At 37.6% G+C, this 19978-nt stretch overlaps 1 protein-coding gene across 2 annotated transcripts; it reads right to left on the bottom strand.

The window, feature by feature from the left end:
- Window positions 1-11151: 11151 nt before the first annotated feature.
- LOC128923086 (uncharacterized) lies at window positions 11152-13981 on the bottom strand. 2 transcript variants are annotated; one of them, XM_054235505.1, is made up of 5 exons: window positions 13384-13981; window positions 13114-13202; window positions 12888-13033; window positions 12586-12807; window positions 11152-12489 (listed from the first exon to the last, which is right to left on the bottom strand). In XM_054235505.1, exons 2-5 carry the CDS (start codon window positions 13142-13144, stop codon window positions 12220-12222), a joined length of 669 nt encoding a protein of 222 aa, XP_054091480.1. In that variant the 5' UTR covers window positions 13145-13202; window positions 13384-13981; the 3' UTR covers window positions 11152-12219. The 2 variants fall into 2 exon arrangements, with proteins under 2 accessions (XP_054091480.1, XP_054091479.1); XM_054235504.1 differs by having other exon boundaries at window positions 12888-13036; window positions 13384-13980.
- Window positions 13982-19978: the final 5997 nt, after the last annotated feature.

Genomic DNA, 19978 nt, shown 5'->3' with positions numbered 1-19978 from the left:
GTCTTCTATCATTCTTGTACTCTACTGTTTGCTGATTTTGATTTCTGTTGCTTTTGCTTTCGGTGCATAGCAGCTTCGTCGATTGTTTCCTTTATGTGATTTTACTGTGTCTGCTGTCTTGTTTTTTGTAAATATCTACTACTAAAGCTATCATATACCAAAAAATAGGTAAAATCGGTGGAAACGGTTGCGACACCGTCATTTGTTGCTGAATCTCCATTGCAATCACCGGTTTGCGTACCTTCGCCCTCAGAGATCATGATGTCGCCAACCGTGCCTTTAGAAATATAGAAAAATAAAATATATAATAATATATATAATATATAAAATAATAATAAAATAAAATAAAATGTAAATAGAAAAATAAATTATCTTCAGAGCTTAATGTTAAAAAAAATTGAAAAAATAGAAAAACTGCTTGAAAAAACAAATCAGGATTTTAACGAAACTAGCCAAAAAATTATGAAAATGACGGAATGACAAATGATGGAAGAGAATGTAAAAAACGCAAAAGAAATGAACAAATTACTGCTTGAATTTCTCAACAAATGAAAAAATGAATAAGTTTTCTTTTTGGAAGAAGTAATAAAGTATATATAAAATTATTTTATTTATCTAAATATGTAGAAAGTACTGCCCGTATCGTTTCTCCACTAATTCAAAAGCATTTTTGACAACTCTACGTGCTTTCAAAAGAGCGTAATTGAATACCTTCTCACGATGAATTTGATTTATGCTAAATGGATACGATTTCATCAATTGTTTGCTAAATCGAAAAGCCGAATCCCCAATAATAAATACAAGCACATTTTCTCCTGAAATTTCTCGAGACATTTCTCTTAGTAAAGGACAATTCTCAATTTCTCGTTTAAGTGACGACGCCTCAAAAATTTGAGAGTCATTGCGTCGCCCGGGACTTCCGACGTTTATGTGAATAAAACAGTATATGAAAATACATTGCATACATTATATATGTATATACTTCTATGTATAATGGATTTCCATATTTCACTTTGCATCAACTAATGCCATTAAAACGGTGGAATACCACCCTTTGTAATTGTAATAATCCACAGCTTGTTCAGATGATGGGTGAACCTCAATGTGGTATCCGTCTGTAAACAATTATTAGATCAACATTGTAAATTTAAGAATTTATAAGTAATATTAACCAATTCTTTCTCTATTTAGTGGAAACATTTTGAAACAGGATGATTGTAGTAGTCTATTTCATTTCAGTGCAGAATTTCACAAACCGTAGATTTTCCTACCCCGAACATATCCGATACGATACTCTGCAGATGAGCATAAAGCAAATATTGCTATAGCCACTCTTTTCTCGAGCGTAATAGCTTTTCGGTAGTTCGTATCCATTCTTTGTAGAGGCCGAAGGATGTCGCATAATTTATTAAATGAACTTCGGTTCATTCGAAAGTTTTCTTTAAAAAACGCAGATCCATTTCATTGGCAATCGTGTTCCCAAAAATTATTCTTACGTTGCTGTAATTAGTTATATTTAATTGAAAACATTTGCATCAGTAAAAACCTATACAAACTTTTGTCTAACATGATTTAATCATTAATAATAATTATAACCAAATATTAAAGATTCTAAAACTTGCCATTGTCGTTGCTCAAAATGTAAACAAACAAATAAATTTGTTAATTGTCAATGAAAACACATCGAAAACACAAAATGTTCGTCAGAACGACTTTGGTTCCACAATCCAGAAATTGTGTTTTCAAGAGGTTTTCAATGTGGGTTCGAACGTAGTATTAGATTAAAAATTTATGGAAAGTGGTCATGGTGTCGTTGGCGAGGTTGTGAACAGATTTTATCCATTTTTCATTGGAAATATCAGGATATCGAAAAAATATCAATTACCGAATATCAGTGAAATCGGTCGAGTAGTTTCTGAGATATAGTTTATATCCTTACCATTTTCTAAAATACTTATATTAACATATTGCCTCCGTTTTTTCTCGTCCCTCGCTCTTCTAAAAATTACGAGTCACAAACGTTTTCGTGAATGTACCGGCACTAACTCTCATCCAGTGTTCATAAAGAGTGACGAACTTGTGTGGATGTTGGTTCACCATTGAAGTCGCAGAGCACGTTATTCGCTTCCTACAAGCTTTAACGGAATTGCTCTTTAATCTGTGCATGGTTTCATGGTTTATCGAATTTCCTGGAGTGCGATATGTCGGTTTTTTATTCCTCGAGGACATTGACCAGCTGCATTGCAGCACCTTCCCTGTAGATAGTTTGAATATCCGTGAATCATCTTGCCTGGAGAGTTTGCAGCATTTTCGAAAGACAATGGGCGAGACTTTCGTGTTTTCATTGGAATTATATACATATAAGTATAGAAAAGGCTATCGGTTTCCTTATAATGCTGCAGAAAAGAACCATAGGTTGTGACTTGGCCAGACGAAATCATAGCCAGGTCATTATTTTCTGTGGGATATTTCTCTGGTGGAGGACGCACGGAAAGTCTGACCACAAAGAGCGGCTCGCATTAACATCTATGGAGCACTACGGACTACACTGATAATTCTTTCGATATTCCAGATATTCACTATGCGCCAAATCTAGGAGAAGAGGATAGATACACATCGCCGAATTTAAAGCAGTTAACGATAGCACGAAAAGGAGCTGCATTTTTGCCGCGATGTCTGAATTTGGTATCCCCGCGAAACTAATACGAGCTGCAGAGCTAAATAGAGAAGGTGCAATCTTCTATAAGAGTGTACAGCTGCTAGCGTACTCCGATGATATTGATATTATCAGAAGCAACAACCGCGCCGTTAGTTCTGCTTTTTCCCGCCTGGATAAGCGAAGCGAATGGGTCTGGTGGTGAATGAGGACAAGACGGAGTATCTCCTGTCATCAAACAAACAGTCAGCACATTCGCGTCTTGGCTCCCACGTCACTGTTGACAGTCATAACACCAACAATTTCAGCTTCGAAATCCAGCGCAGAATCACTCTTGCCAACAGGTGCTACTTTGGACTGAGTAGGCAATTGAAAAGTAAAGTCGTCTCTCGACGAACCCAAATCAAACTTTATAAGGTGATTATTATTTCCGTCCTGCTTTATGGTGCAGAAGCGTGGACGATGTCAACATCAGATGAGGCGACACTAGGAGTATTCGAGAGGAATATTTTGCGCATGATTTATGGTCCTCAGAACATTTCCAACGGCGAATATTGCAGACGATGGAACGATGAGCTGTACGAGTTATACGACGACATTGACATAGTTCAGCGAATAAAAAGACAGCGGCTACGGTGGCTAGGTCATGTTATCCGAATGGACGAAAACACTCCAGCTCTGAAAGTGCTCGATGCGGTACCCGCCGGAGGAAGCCGAGGAAGAGGAAGGCCTCCACTCCGTTGGAGGGACCAGGTGGAGAGCGATCTGATTACACTTGGGATATCCAACTGGCGCCGAACTGCGAAGGAAAGAGAAGAGAGGAGCGCTATCATCGATTCGGCTATAACCAGGTAAACGGTTCCAACGTCAATCACATACATACAATAGTCAATTATAAACTGCTTCACATTTTCTGGGCGACTCTGCAACAGCAGTTTAATACTTTGAGTTCGAACACAGCTATAGAGCTATAGCAGTTCAATGATTCTTCTTGGATCATTGACAACCCTCTATGTGCATGTTCTTAAGCCGTTCCAACGTTTTCAACAGACATGAGGAAATGCTGATGAGGCCGTTCACGGAGTTGGTGTTCCAATCAGCTGTATGGCACCTTTACTCCTCGCTGAATCAGTTCTTTTAGACTTGAATGCTTCGATCGAGTTCAACGCCTTGGACTTTCTTTTCGATTTTCAAGGTGTCCTTATTACGTGAAATGGTTTCGGTGAAAATTACATTTCACGAGCAATCTTAACAATTCAAGTAGTATATTGAGGATTATTTTAATACTCGTATATTTAATTTTGTTTAATATTAAAAAATGGTGTTTGTTATTTCTTAAACAATGCGGATGGCTTGTTCTTTAAATATTTCTTATAATTGATACTCAAGCATAACTGGCGTATTTGAACACGTGAACGCTTCAAAACAAAAGTAAACAAGTAAGGAAAGGCTAAGTTCGGGTGCAACCGAACATTTTATACTCTCGCAATTTATTGAAGAAATTTTAATAAGATAACACTCAAATTTACCTATAAATTCGGCACAAAGTTTAATAAACAAACGAAAATCGTCCTATATAGTGTATGAGGGCTGAGGAAATTTCTAAACCGATTTCATTCATTTTCACCAGCAAGGTACACTATATCCAAGACTATTTACCCTTAGGCGCGGAGTTCAACATGTTCGATAACAGCGGCCTTGAAAAGTTATAGTCCGTTTTCAACAATTTTTTTCTCAAGTGAAGCCAGAGATGATATGTACTATATGTGTAAAGTTTTATTCCGCTATCTTCATTGTTTCCTTATGTATACATTATAAAGTGAAGGAATCAGATGGAATTCAAAATTGAGTTATATGGGAAGTTGTCGTGGTTATGAACCCATTTCATTCATTTTTCACATGTGTCATCAGTGGGCGATGCCGTGCCCATTTTTCATTTTGTAAAAAAATCTGAATGCAGCTTCCTTCTGCTATTTCTTCTGTAAAATTTAGTGTTTCTGACGTTTCTCGTTAGTGAATTAACCCACTTTTAGTCATTTTCAACCTAACCTTTGTATGGGAGGTGGGCGTGGTTATTATCCGATTTCAACTATTTTCATGGTGTGTGGTGGGGTACGTAGGAGAACCGACTGCAGAAAGTTTGGTTTATATAGCTTTATTAGTTTGCGAGATTTTGTGGGCGTGGCAATGGTCCGATTTTGCCCATTTTCGAAAGCAACCTCCTCAGGGTGCCAAGGAGTACGTGTTCCAAGTTTCGCTAAGATATCTCAATTTTTACTCAAGTTATCCGTTGCACGGACGGACGGACGGACAGACAGACATTCGCATTTTGACTAGTCTCGTCACCCTGATCATTTTGATATATATAACCCTATGTCTAACTCGTTTAGTTTTATGACTTACAAACAACCGTTAGGTGAACAAAACTATAATACTCTCTTAGCAACTTTTGTTGCGAGAGTATAAAAATATAATCCTCTAAGATATTCATATGGCAATTTCAATGATTTCCCTTACCCCATCAATAAACCTCCCCTATGTTTCATCAAAATTACATATTACAACAAAAGCGCACTGTTTTATTTTTCAGTTGGTATAAACAAATATTCAATAGACGATATTAATAAAGTCATTCCAAATTGAACTCTAATGGCAACGGATTTTAATATCACTTGTATATTTTTTCATCCCCAAATGCCGTTAGGTCTCCTTATATTTATATGCCAATATTTAAGAGCCATTAGCTTAAAAGATATTGTTAGCTTTACATAGTGCTTAATTTGTAAATTGTTATTTAATTTAACTGTTGGATAGTACATGTTCACGCGTAATTTAGTTTACGGAGAGCGCTGCTCCCGCCATGATGTCAAAATCGTGCTTGAGGTATTTAACACTACGATAGGTATAAAAGGTCTCTCGGCACAACTGTTGGTAAATTTAGCCTTCATGACTTGAGGCTAATCGCTACATACATCGCTTATTTAAGCTACATGGCTGTCTCCTGACAGAAACGCGTGCAACCAATCATACGATAGACGGAAGATATGTCTCCAGTGTTTAGACGTGCGTACGCTCCGAGGACTAATTATTGACTCGGTACACTATTTGGTAGCAGCGAAGACGCACTGCGCTTTGTGTAGCAAAGCGCGCCCGTAAACAAACACTAGGAAGGCTCAACATCGAGAAGCTGCAGTCACACAGACAGCAGAACGATTTTTTACCCGAGTTGTACTCCTGATCTCTGAGAGCACTCATCAGCATCTCGATATAAGGGAACTGTGGATCGGGCTAATAACCGTGGTGATGGAAAGATCGTCGGGCGAAGGAGTGAGGTCGCAGCAGCGTGCATTGGGCAATTGGGTACCAGGATTATAGTTCAGCAGAATCACACCGAAATTACCCAGCAGATCCCATGGAAGAACTATATCGGCATAACCTTCAGAAGTTCTGGAAGTCACACATATATGTGATCAGGCACACCCATGGAAGGTGCCCCCTGATGACAGCACTATGGTTTGGATAAATTGCTACATCTAGTGGTACTCACTTCGAGTGGAACCGACTAGCCCTGATGCTGGCTGCTTCCGGTGTTTGGGTTTTGATAATAGAGTGGCTCAGTATAAGGCAAAATCTAATGCAGTTGGGGACAAAACTGTGTATATAAACGTAAGCCAGAAGGGCATTTCGTCATGCCAGCTGCCCGTCTGAAGTTTGTTGAGAGTGCTCTCGCCAGACCCTGATGGAAGTACATAATTTTTCTATGTTTGATAGCGAATACCTCGTCCTACATGTGGTTTAGTAAGGTATCCCGGCATACATTTGAATATCAAAGCGAAGTCGAGGCGAGGTATTCAGTGAATGGATGGCGGATAATAGCTTCCACAGTTTAAATGTACCGAGTGAATGTTATACATACATTTGATGGGCCTAGGGATGTGAGTGAAATGTATGTGACGCTTATAAATCAGACAGATAGAGCGTTTGATGTTAGGTGATCATAGTTTGATCCAATATGGACAAACTATTACTAAACTATTATTAGAACGTTTGAAGATCAGGAGGTGGACGAGCACATTGCTCGGTTGTATGAGTTTTTTAAAAAGTGTGAAAGTTTAAAGGTTGGAAAATTAAGTGGTGTACGCACTAGGCAAGGTTAGAGAGTGCGAGTTGGAGGCATATTTTCTACAGGAGAAGAAACGTGCTAGGTTTGGTCATCTACTAATGTTGGGAATGTATGGGAGTTGAAGATCGTAGTGGTTCGTGGCCACTGCCCTCAGAGATCCATCTGTGGTCCATATATTTGGAACATCAAGATGGAATTTCTGCATGGACGGCAATGGATGTAGATGTGGCTGTTAACATATCGATGAACGAAGAGGTTACTATGTTTCTAAAATTAAGATTGACACCAGTTCGTTCAGCGATTGTTCTTGTGAATGGATTCAGCTTCACGTATTTCATACAAATACCTATAACTGACTCTAAGAGAAACAATATGTTTCACTCCACAATAGAAGAGTGTGAAGATGCGATGTAGTGCTAATCGCACCAAGTATCTTATATAATGTGGGAATCAGCCACGTCGGTCTTCGGTCGCCACAAAGATTCTTTCATGCCTGTATGCCGCATCGGATTTTATTTCCGATGATAGTGTACTAAGGGAGGGATATCTAGAGGCAATAGGCGTTGGGGCAATAGTCCTAACGGTTGGGTAACTAACGGGTACATTTCGCTCATTTACTTGAATAGTGTCATAACTCCAAAAACACGATTTTCGAGTTGAGTATACAGGAATGTGCGCAATTTCATCGTCCACACGTCGTCCACGTATAAAAATTTCATTCCGATGTGTAGGAAAACAAACCGTGATATAAGAATGTGCCGTTCTTAAACTTGTTATGTTGCATTAGTTTTTAACCACAATAACGACACTTCACAGTTGTGTAAGAATTAGTTATAATTTTTTTTACGAAATAACGACATAGTTTGTGTTCTAAAACATATTGTGACAAGGTGAATTTGATTTTCTTTTCAGAAAGAACGACCCATTTGGTATTACAACAATATTGGTGAAAAATTAATTAAATTTTTCATATTGATTTTTTTCAGCAAAAAACACACATTTGACTTATGACGCCGAAATTGATTTATATTTTTCACAAAGAACGACATAATTCAAAGTGGGTCACATTTATGCCCAAGAAAAAGCATTAGTACACTCTATTTGGTCCATTTATGCTCAACATTGTATTTAATATATTACAGGCCAATAGATCTGTCAATAAACTGATTTTTCCATATTTGCTGAATAAGAGGCAATAGAAAACTTTAAATCGCTCTCCTGAAAAATCTACTTTTTTGAGTTGTGACACTATTCAAGTAAATGAGCGATTTGTAAAAAATAAGACAAAATCTGTAGTTTGGGGTCCTGCTTGATAATGAACCTCTAAATGTATTTCTTCATCTGATTCATCTTACTGACTGCACTCTCGATCTTACCGCTTACGAACCCTTTGCATAATGTAGGTTATTATGCCACGTACGGTATCCCTTTCAATCTGGGACGATAACATAAAACCTACTACGTACATATAGGAAGAGGTTTTACTAGTTTCTCAGACAGAATTCGCCTTTAATTTCGAAAAAGGATACATTCCACCACCAAATGATCTGCTGTTTCAATACAGTTTTCACAGTACAGGCAGTAGGGAGATTCATCGTTGTTGTATTTGTAGAGATATCCTTGGAAGCAGCCGTGACCGGATAAAACCTGAGTAAAGTAATAATTTATCTCCTTTATCACCTTCCCTTAATGTAAGTATTCCACCTTTTGTGCCATTGACAGAGGCATTTCTATTTTTATTTGCTATGTCTATGGGAGGTCTACCCGGGATAAAATTTATTGCATCATCTGAAACCGTACTAAGTGCACAGCAAGTTCTTAGTGATGTCAATTATCAAGTGCTGCTTGAATGAGAGTCTGATCTCAATAGTCTCAATTCTCTTATGACTAGTTACGAGGGCTGATATATATATTTCTGGCCTCGTAATGAAAATAGGAATATGTATTTATCAACGAAAATTTTTTTCAAAATATTCTCCATCAAGATTTATATACTTTTGCATGCGCTCAAACCAATTTTCGAAGCACTTTTTTTGAGCGATTGTCAAATTGTGCGGGATCCAACGAGAACAAACCTTTTTTACGGCCAGGTGTTCATGCAATATCGAATGTATGCTGGTGGGAGAAATGCATAGGCATGCCTCTATCTGATGGTATGTTACATGACGGTCTGCATTATCAGTTCAGGTACTGCATCGATGTTTTCTGGCACAACTGCTGTTGTTGGACGACCTTCACGGAATTCGTCTTTGAGCGAGCGTCGGCCACGATTGAATTCGTTGTACCAGTTTTTCACAGTGCTATAGGATAGTGCTTCATAGCCATACAAAGATTTTAGTTCACCATAATCCACGTCGAAAGTTGTGAAAAATGATCGCACGAAAATGTTCACGAGTTAATTCCATTTTTTGGCCGAGATGAATTTTTTAATTCCCTGTAAATAAAACAATTCACGATTAAATGACAAAACGTTCTGAGTGATGTTATGCTAAAAAATGTCAAACTTTCCAATGGAAATGTCAGATTGCACCTGGCAACACTTAGTGTTGCCTAGGCCAGAAATATATATAGCAACCCTCGTATTAGTACTACTTCCGTTTTATGTGCAGCTAGTTCTCCAGCCACTTCTTAACGTTACTTACGGTTTCGTTACACTTATGATTTGCTTCGTCAAGGGTCATCCGCTATATCGCGCATACCCTACTATCTTTATTTTATCATCCGACACAGCAACTCTCAGGACACCGTCGTACCCGTACGGTGTATTGTCCGAGCCGCCTACATATTACTGTTTTGGGAAATATAACGAGGCGTTGTCGTTTCCAGTATTTGGGAAAGACTCCTTCCCCCAAGCAGTTTGTATAGGCTTTCCGAAACAGTAGTGGTTTTCTACGTATAACGAGCTTGGTGACGAAATTGGGTATTCCGTTCAAACCTGGTGCTTTCCCAGTCTTTACTCTTGATAATACATTTTTTTACTTCTTCAGAGGACGCTCTATGATTTCCTTCGAGTTTATTATAAAATTAGGTATTTGCATTGGTTCTCGTCTTGGATCCAAAGTATGGACTATCCTGCGCAGAATAGTGGGTGTCTTGGATCTGAAGTATGGACTATCCTGCGCAGAATAGTGGGTGAGGACCTCTTGATCTCCCCAGGGATTATTTTCTACTTCTGAAATAAGCTGGTTAAAAGCGTTTCTTTACTGCTGGCTATGGCTTTATGCTGTTCTTTCCGTTTTTCCGAAACTGTTGCTGACTTCGTCGAAACTTTAGACATTCCGCCCTCAGTTGAGCGATTTTTTCTGACCACTAGTACAAGGGCTCCGTTAGGATCAGGCAAGCCATTTCAGAAAGATTTCACTCCGTTTACTAAAGTTGCCGAATGTCTGTCAGCTCCGATATAAGTTATTTCCAAGAGAGTGGGGTCTGACCAGAGTCTTACTGGGGTCAGACTCTGTCATCTGTTTAGTAACACGTTTGTTTTCCAGCTTTGTCATTGACCATCAGTCAACTTGTAAATGTACTGGAAGGTGTTTTCCAGCCATTCCTACTTTGGAGGCAGATGCTGCGCGGTGAGCCGCTCACTCTGAGTCAGACTTTCCCGGGATTTTTGGATTTGATTCACCCCATCACATGGACTTCGTCGGGCCGACGTAGCCTAGTGATGTCGGAAATAGAATAAAGTATCGATATATATTGTTTCGGTAAATTTTGAATACAGTTGATCTCCCTTTTACACGGTTTTTTTTGTATGGTTTTTTTTACACGGTGTTTTTGAACATTTCCCAGTTACCATTTTTACACGGTTTTATTTTTTTTACACGAATTTTTTATTTTAATTGTATACTTTTTTGCAATAAAATCAAAATTCCATCCGTCAATACGTCACAAATCCATTGCAGTAAATAGAATTTAATAAATTCTAAATTAGGTTTAAACTAAAAAATACAAATCTTAGATTCGAAAGCCAGTGAAAAGGTTGCAACAATTTCAATACGTAAACAAATAAATGAAGCTGTATGAAGAAGTAAGAAAATAGAAGACACAGCGATTAATGACGGAACTTTGAAAATTATTATTTTTTTACCATTCCCAGAATAGTTGTTGTTTGTTCCTTCTAACAGTAATATGTACATACATATAATACCAGAAAAGTCTATAACAACAACAGTGAAAATTCTCACTGTACGAATAGATAGAATTTCATGTAAAATTAGATCTTTTTTACACGTTTTCTATTTTTTGCACGATTTTTTTCTTAAATTGGTCCCAATAGTGAGTTTTATATAAAAATTTGATTTTTTTTGCACGTTTTTTTTTACACGAGTAATTTACTGTCCCAGTTAACCGTGCACGAAGGAGATCAAGTGTATATCGATATCGATATTGATATTTTTATTTAAATATATCGGTATGATATGAAAAAAAAAATATTTGTCTTAATCTACTTTAATTATCTTACATTACTAGATAAATACTAATGAATAAACATAATTTTTATTAAATCAAGAACAACAATTAAAATATTATTTAATCAAACCAATATTTATCTGATACAGACATAAGAAAAACTCTTTGATTTACGTGCTCGGCTGTAAGCCGACTTCTGTTATTGGGTACTGCGAGATTCACAGCAGATGCCACTCTCTCTGAGGAAACCGAGGACGCAGGCGATATCCAACACTTTAGAACTATGTCGGAAAGGACTGGGGTAAAATGACGACAATCAAACCAGAATTTTGTAGGATTCTCTTTTCTGGGTATTATAGGCTGATCTAGATATTGCTTTAGTTCGCTGGGCATACCATCACTCGTTGAAGTTGAAAGTAAAGAGTTTACTGAAGCTGCAGCAATATCTATCATAATTTTTTCATGTCCGGACCACAACGACCGTGAAGAATTTGGAATTATGGTAATGGGTCTGAGTTCAGGCGATAGTTGTCCTCTTCGTCTATGTTCTAAACGTATTTCTTTTGACAATGCGGTTATTGCAGTGGAAACAGTTAGCGCTGAACTAAAATGAATACGCTTAAAGCGTGGGTCTAAAATTGTTGCTTTGGCCAGATGTAAATGTCGCTCTAGTGGTTCTAGTTTGGCAATAACTAAATTTAGCAAACTCTGAAACCAAATTCGGTGAAAGGTTTTACTTGTTCAAAACTTGAAGTCACGTACTGATCGCCGCTAATTTCTTCAGTAGCTTGCTTAAATGGGGTAAGCAATATTTTCAGATCTCGTATGACACCTAACTCTGAAGAAGTTATCACATCAGGTGCGTTCCGCCTGGTTGCCAAAATTTTAGCCACAATAGCTGATAATGTATTGAATCTTTCCAACATATCAAGACAAGAATTCCACCTTGTGCTTACTGATTGTATAAGTGTTAATACTTCTCCCTCTTTCTTTTGTCCCTCTTGTTCTGATCGCAAATCATCCATTGCGTTCACAGATTGTTAAAAAAATATGTTTCAATAGCTTTGACACGATTGGCAATTTGAAGAACTGGTGCATTATCTCTTGTTGCGCCATCCACTATTAAATTCAACAAATGTGCCATGCAAGGAATTCTTTTTCCATCTTCTAAAAATTTATTCACTGCAGCAACCATGTTAGCACCACCATCAGTAGTAATTGATAAGATGCAATTCTTTTCTATTGAAAACTCGTCGGTAATATTTTCAAAGCATTCTTTTATATAATCAGCAGTGTGTGCCTGCAGGAAAGAAGACCAATATTAGTCCACTTTAAGGAATTTTTTATAACTTACAATTTTTTTTTATTTGATGCATTTATTTTATACTTTACTTACCTGATACATTGTTCGTGCTGTCAATGTCACCATCTCATGTTCTGATTCAGGAGTGCAGTTATTTGCTGTGTTAAGAAAATGCGCTGTTACTACGATGAGACTTCGTGTCGAGTTCATGAGAGTTAATATATCACTTGTTAAAGCAATATTATTTATCTCACTTAATTTTTGTTTTACAATGGCTTTGGTAGTGGCACATCGTTGTTCCATTAAGCCAGTTATCTGTAATGAGAAATTAATAATAAAATAACATGTAAAAATAAAAAGGATGAGATAATAATTTTAAATTATAGTTCGCTTACTGTAGTTCGTGATGGAACCTTATAGCGTGGACAAATGACGCTCATCAATCTTTTCAATCCTGATTTTTCCACACAAAATAGAGGCATGTTGTCTTTGCAAATCATGTAGACCAAAGCTTGATTTATTTGACTTTGGCTATGACCCCCTGCTAAATTGAGAAAAATAATAAAATTAGAACATTCTTATCAACTAAAAAGACAGCAATCTGATATCAATCAAAAATACCTTCATAGCTTGGATATTCTTTCAAACACATCTATGAGTGTAGTCTGTTTCCACAAGTCTTTACTCTGACTATCTTTGGAGAATTCAGTCTGAAAAAAAATATTGAACATTTTGTATATATTTCATTACACTTGTCGTCATAAATAGTATTAAGGTTAAGTGAAAATACTAAAATGTAATTACACATTATTAGGTGACTAATTATTGGTTATGAACAAGAACAAATATTTAGATTCTAAAGCTACAAACTTACACAAATAAAATACTTACACCAGTATCATCGTAAATCGCAGATTCAGACAATTCCATGAGGTTATTTTCTATCTCAGCAGGTTTATTAGTAATGGTACTAGTTGAATTAGTAAACGAAACGGGTGAACTTGTTCTTGGTGTAGTATTCACTTCACTTGACCTTGCGTTTTTATTTTTAAGTTGCAAAAACGTATAGTGATGCTTATTTTTTAGATGTGTAGATAAATTCGTTGTATTGCCACTGGTTTTATATGTTTTTCCACACACATTACATGAAATATTTTGTCTATCTATTTTTTTGAAAAAGTTCCATACAACACTAGACATGGACTGTGTGGCGAATGAAACACCACATCCAATGTAAAAATTAAGATTATTTTTATTAAAGTTAATTTCTAAACATTCGTATTTTATTATTTATTAAAGCCAATTTCTTATTTATTGAAGTTAATTTCCGAACACTTGTACTCTCCTTGGGGTCTGAACAATAAGTGACGCTTCTTGAAACTCAGAATTATGAATTCAGTTGAAACTGTGAATTTCTAAAAAGAAGATAAAGAGAATGAAATAATAGAATAACTGACAAACAGTGCTGTGCAGTGCTAAAAAATGTTAGTATAAAAATGGATTTAGAGTTTTTTGATCATAAAAATATCGATTTTTATACCTTTTCAATACTTGTAATATTATATCGATACCTCGATATATCGAAACAATAATATCGCTCAAAAATATTGATACATTGAAAAAATTATATCGATGTATCGATATTTTTTCGACAACCCTAACGTAGCCTTTAAAGCTACACCTTCCATCTCTGCTGCTTTGGTCGGGGACTGCTTATTGGATATTCGCAGCTACCTGCTGACCCCCACAGTAGCCCAAGTTAGACCTTTCCTACGTATGCACCTTATCAGTTCTTCGCCGCCGTATTTGAATAGATCGGCCGGCAATCCATCGGCCCCCCCCGCTTTGTTGTTCCTTATCCGGGTAATTGCTATTATAATTTCTTCTTGGTCGGGCAATGGAACATCTGTTAAATCATCGTCGATTGGGGAATCGGGTATGCCATCTCCTGGCGAAACTCCACAAACTCAGTATACGCTGGTCATTAACTACTAGATCACATCCGGGGATCCTACAGGAATGTGCTCCGGTCTTGAAACCTTCAGTTAGTCGCAGAATCTTTTCGTAGAATTTTCATTAGCGTTGAAATCGCCAAGCACGACTTTGACATCGTGGCGGGGGCAGCGCTCGTAGCTGTGTTCTAGGCGCTCATAGAAAGTATCTTTGGTCACATCGTCCTTCTCTTCCGTTGGGGCGTGGGCGCAAATAAACGATATGTTGAAGAACCTCGCTTTGATGCGGATTGTGGCTAGACGTTTATCCACCGGAGTGAATGTCTGGACTCGACGACGGAGTCTCTCTCACACCACGAATACTACACCGAATTTCCGCTCCTTTATATGGCCGCTGTAGTAGATGTCACTTACCTTCTGCTGTTCTTATCCCGCCCATCGCATTTCTTGGATTGCGGTAATGTCAGTCTTTACTCTTACGAGGACATCAACCAGCTGGGCAGAGGCACCTTCCCAATTAAGGGTCCGGACATTCCAGGTGCATGCCCTTAAATCGTAGTCCTTAATGCGTTAGCATTGGTCGTCATCAAAATTGGGGTCTCTCATCCGAAGCTGTTGTTTCGTTTTCATTGGGGGATTTTTTTTATGTGGTGGGTCGCAAACCATACGCACAACCGCATAAGCGGCATTCGTCTTCCCACTTTAGCTCGCATCCAAACGGATGTCTATTGGCTACCAAGAGGATATTTGGTCTAAGACCAGAAGTCGTGAGCTGCTTGAGCCACATGCAAAAGAATCGTTCCTGGTCACTCCCAAGTGAATGACAGTCAGAGACTTTCCTCCATCTTCCTAACTTTAATATATTTAAATACATAACTTAAAACATTAAATGTAGTATTAGACCTCATAAATATCATTTTTATAAGTAATTTCAGGCAGGGTAGTTTCGGCTCGTATCAGCATACTGAGAATAATTATAAAGTCATATCGAGCATGAGAAAGCGGAACCTTTTCTGGGATTAATTCGGTGTGATCTATATTCACTGGCTAGAGCATTATCTCCTTATTGGACTCCTAAGGGTTGGAAAAAAGCCCGGTAAAGAAAGTTCAGTTACTCCCGAACTTAGCGCTTTCTTAAATATTTCAAGGCTATTTTGATGATTTAAAAAGTATGTTATTATTTTACTTCTTGCACATATCCTTATAGGGGCGTAAACGTTTTACAGAGTTTTTGCAAACTCTCATGACACACATCCAGAGGTGAAAACAAGTGAAATTTTTTTAATTGTTTTTTATATCATGTGGATTAACTCATGTAGAGAAACTCTTTTTAATGGCATTTTTTAACCGATCACGCATGAGTCGTGCCAAGCTGTTATGTTATTTTTGTTTGTCACATTCTGTAAAGAATGAGTTTCGCGCACTTCGCTCAACTTATGGTCAACATAACTGACCTACTGAGAGGACTATTTGCAACACCATTACCCATCTTGAGACCCAGCATTCATTATTGGATAATATTCGACCGAATAGACCACGTCCAGCACACAGTGTAGAAAATATAGCAGCCGTGGCTGAGAGTGCTCACGAAGACCGTGGAGATTCGATTCGGCGCCGTTCGCAAAAACTCGGACTGACATATGAAACGACTTGGTGCCTTTTACGTCAAGATATTAAATTGAAAGCGTACAAAATACAGCTTGTGCAAGAACCGAAGCCGCTAGCCTTCCCAAGCGACATCGCTTCGCTCTATTGGCCTCTTGACCATAAGAAGATCCGACGTTTTTGAGCCAAATTCTGTTCAGCCATGAGACCCATTTCTGGCTCAATGAGTATGTAAACAAACAAAATTGCCGCTGCCATTTCATGCGGAAGAAAAACGGTTTGGTGGAATCATCGGTATACATTTCTTCAAAAATGATGCCAGTGAGAGCGTAACCGTCAATGGCGACCGTTATAGTGCCATGATAACCGACTATTTGATGCACACACACACGTCGCATCAATCAATGGATTTATTGAGAGAACCCTTCGGTGAGCAGAAAATTTTCATTAAATTTGAATTTTATATTGTAATATAAAACAACAATTTCTACGAAAAAGTATAACAAAATGTAAATAATTTTGCACCATAAAGCACATCTGGCGTTAGACCTGATTTTTAGCAATTACATAAAATACATTTTCCACATTCAAGAGTTTCTATCAATTTCTGTGTAATTATGTTTAATAAAGCATGCCAAAAATCAAAACCAAATCTCAGCTGAAACTTATTTACCCAACCGTCTATATTCTACTGTACGAAATTTATAATAAGGACAGTAACTTTAACTTAATTTGTGATAACACATATAAAAGCGCTTTGTAACAAGTGCATAAGTGCATAACCGGTAAACTGCTTGAGTCTTATCTGCAAATCACAGAAAAGTAATGTGCTCGTTTGACTCAATATGGAAATACTACACTGCGCGATAGGATGTCACTGCATAACATGAGATCCAATATGTTGTGTTGAAATTAAATTCTTAACAAATTTTGCCCCTTATTGTGTCGCGTGCAGCAGATCTTGATTGCGTTATCGCCAGTTCATGGTGACGCATGTCAGCTAAATAACACCATTCCACCACTATGGCATTACCAATGTGAGCAGCAGATAAAATAAAAACATCCTGGGGATGCTGGTGTACGTACCCTTCTTTCGATTATTTGTACATACATATTTATGCTACGTACACACATACAAACGAGCAAATCGGACGGTGTTATTTGGAAACTTTACCCTTTCGAAGCACAGCTGATTTATACAATATACTCAATACAATAAGAGAAGCAAATAATTTGTTGGTGATTTACTATTACTTAAAACATAATTAGAATTGCGTAACTCAATTTTCAATTTATTGGTCAAGCTTTTTATTTACTTAAAGGTACTTATATATTAGTTAGAGTATAAGGAAGTAAGTTATATATCATATGAATGTGCTTTTCATTGAAATCGGCAACTTCGAAAGAATGTATTGTTTGACGGAAGTAAATAAATTTGAAAAAGCGACTGTTGCATACAAAACAAAAACATCAAATAATCAGAACACTTCCACATGCATAGCAATAACAATTGGAAAGTTCACGTTTTTTTTTATTGGTAACGTCGGCATTGTATTCGACAAGATTAAGTTATACATAACAGCACGTACTATCCACTGCCGGTGCCCATCATCGCATCAGCTGGCTACCCTTTAAGCTTTAGTTTACTTCCTCAGCCACGGCTGTCATAATGTCGTGTGAATCCTATCAACGTTGGTCGGACTGATGTTGATTGTAATGATCTGAGATAAATATAATGAAGCGTTGATAATATCATCATCACATATTTCTTATTGTGCCTGTGCGAAAAGAATCTTATGAATATCCTATTGTGCTTGACTAACACACTTCATGACCTTTCACTGCTCGTTTATCTGCGTCGAGAGATGAGACTGATGTTATTCACCCCTCATTGTTTGCAGCGCTTGTTAGGGGGCAGTAGTGTCAGGTTGTTAGAATGATAGGTATATATATATTATATATATGTATATTCAAAAACAAATGTTAACACTATGAGGCAAAGCATAATTATACCTAAACATACTGGATCTTAATTTTCCACTTTTTCCTTCAATAGTTTCCTTCTTATCTCAGTAATAGAAAGACTGATATTTCAAATAATTATGAAATATAAAAAACTTAATACGACGTCTAAACGGTGCTGTTGCCTGTATAAACTCGTTATCTAACTGAACCAATTTATTGGATGATCCATTTTGAGGTTCTTTACTTAAAAAAAAAAAATCACAGTGATGTTTTGCTCCAAGGCCTGAATCAAAGTGGGATCGCCCGCGTAGGCTCTTGATATCCCCACAGGAAAAAAACTAACGGTGTGGTATCACACGACCTTGGTGGCTAATCGCCGGCCCAAAACGTTAAATTATCTGTTCTCTCACTAATTCCATTGATTAATGCGATGTGTGGGAAGTGGCGGAGTCTGTCGCTGAGAACACGAGCTTCAATTTCAGGCATCAAATAATCGGTTATCACGGTCGTCATTGACGGTTGCGGTCTCACCGGCATTAATTTTGAAGAAATATGGACTTATGATTTCTAGATAAATCCTCGTATTCGACTGTCGCTAGTCTCAAATTATTGTCGACATTCACAAATGAAACAGCGGCATCATTCGTGAATCGGTTGCGCTTGGCAGCTTTACATGGTCTTTTAAGATGCTTACCTCGCACACTAATCGGCAGTCTGCCAATACAACATGGTAAAATTTTCTTCATTTTGCTCACACCGGCTTGCGACCACATTGCAACTCGTTGAAGAAATCCTAGCGCTGATAAAATTTTCTGTGCGTTTGCCCTCCAAAATCTTAATTCGAAACACTGTTCTTGCTATATTCCAGGCACGCTCGCTTTTACTCGAGGTCAAAACGAAAGTACGAGTCCGATTTTGTATGAGCCTGTCTATTAGATTGTTAAACACGATAGAAAATTTATCTTGAGATAATGAGTGTATCAAGCATTAGGCTAACTCTATATTTTTACACAATCTCGTGTCATCAAAGAAACAGTCAGCGCATTCCCTTCTTTTTTCAAACGTCACTGTTGAGAGTCAAAACTTTGAGGTTTTTGATAATTTTGTCTATCTTGGAACCGACATTAACACAAAAATAATGTCTGCCTTGAAATCAAACGCAGAATCACTCTTGCCAACAGATGATACTTTAGACTGAGTAGGCAATTGAAACTCTACCAGCCGCACATCATTCTCGTCAAGTTTTATAACAGCAACTTCGGAGACGTCGTCAAGAAAATTGTGAACGTTTGTTGTCTTTCTTTGTCTGTGCTCTTCTAACTACTTCTTAGCAGCTTCTGCAATAGTCATTGTATGATGTCCCCAGTCCACTTGCATGCCTACCAATCAGACAATGACCTGTTAATACTCCTACTAGAGTTCTTAAGTCGTTTCATTTAAATTTCAATAAGCGGCATGTGCTTCGGCTATGTCTATGACGTATTTGTCGTTTAGATATCTACAAGTGGCCAGTGGCATGTATATTCCCGCTTTATTGGAATTTATGTGTATTATGGTACCTAGTCTGGCTAGTTCATTCGCTTTACAGTTTCCTGGAATGTCGCTGTGTCCTGGAACCCATTGCAGGTTTAACATCAAATAGGTACCTAGTTGTAGTAACAGCTCAAGGCATTCCTGCACCAGTGATTTCAGGCCGCCTGGCTGTTTGTAAAAATAAATATATTTATTTGTTAGTAGTAGGCCCTCTTTGATTGCAGTAAGCTCTGCTTTAAAAACACTGTAGTGATATGGAAGTCGGGAGGCGATTTTGATGTCCACCACCACCTGCACCTCCCACTCGTTCCGCTGGTTTGGATTTAGCTGTGAATATACTAATTCCTGCATTTTTTTAACAACCATGTCCCTATCCCACTCCTCTAGTGGAAAAGGCAATATCCGAAATGAGAAGATAGTTTATGTGCTTT

This window comes from Zeugodacus cucurbitae, chromosome X (assembly GCF_028554725.1).
Source record: "Zeugodacus cucurbitae isolate PBARC_wt_2022May chromosome X, idZeuCucr1.2, whole genome shotgun sequence".
Lineage (NCBI taxonomy): Eukaryota > Metazoa > Arthropoda > Insecta > Diptera > Tephritidae > Zeugodacus > Zeugodacus cucurbitae.
This window is presented reverse-complemented; position numbering and strand designations above follow the sequence as displayed.

Bases quoted from the DNA above. Each gene is read 5' to 3' on its own strand.
- LOC128923086 (XM_054235504.1), bottom strand. From the start codon at position 13,144: ATGTGTTTGAAAGAATATCCAAGCTATGAAG. The intron at 12,808-12,887 runs GTAAGCGAACTA...TTCTCATTACAG, and splicing joins AGGTTCCATCACGAACTACA to ATAACTGGCTTAATGGAACA. The intron at 12,490-12,585 runs GTAAGTAAAGTA...TCTTTCCTGCAG, and splicing joins CAGCACGAACAATGTATCAG to GCACACACTGCTGATTATAT.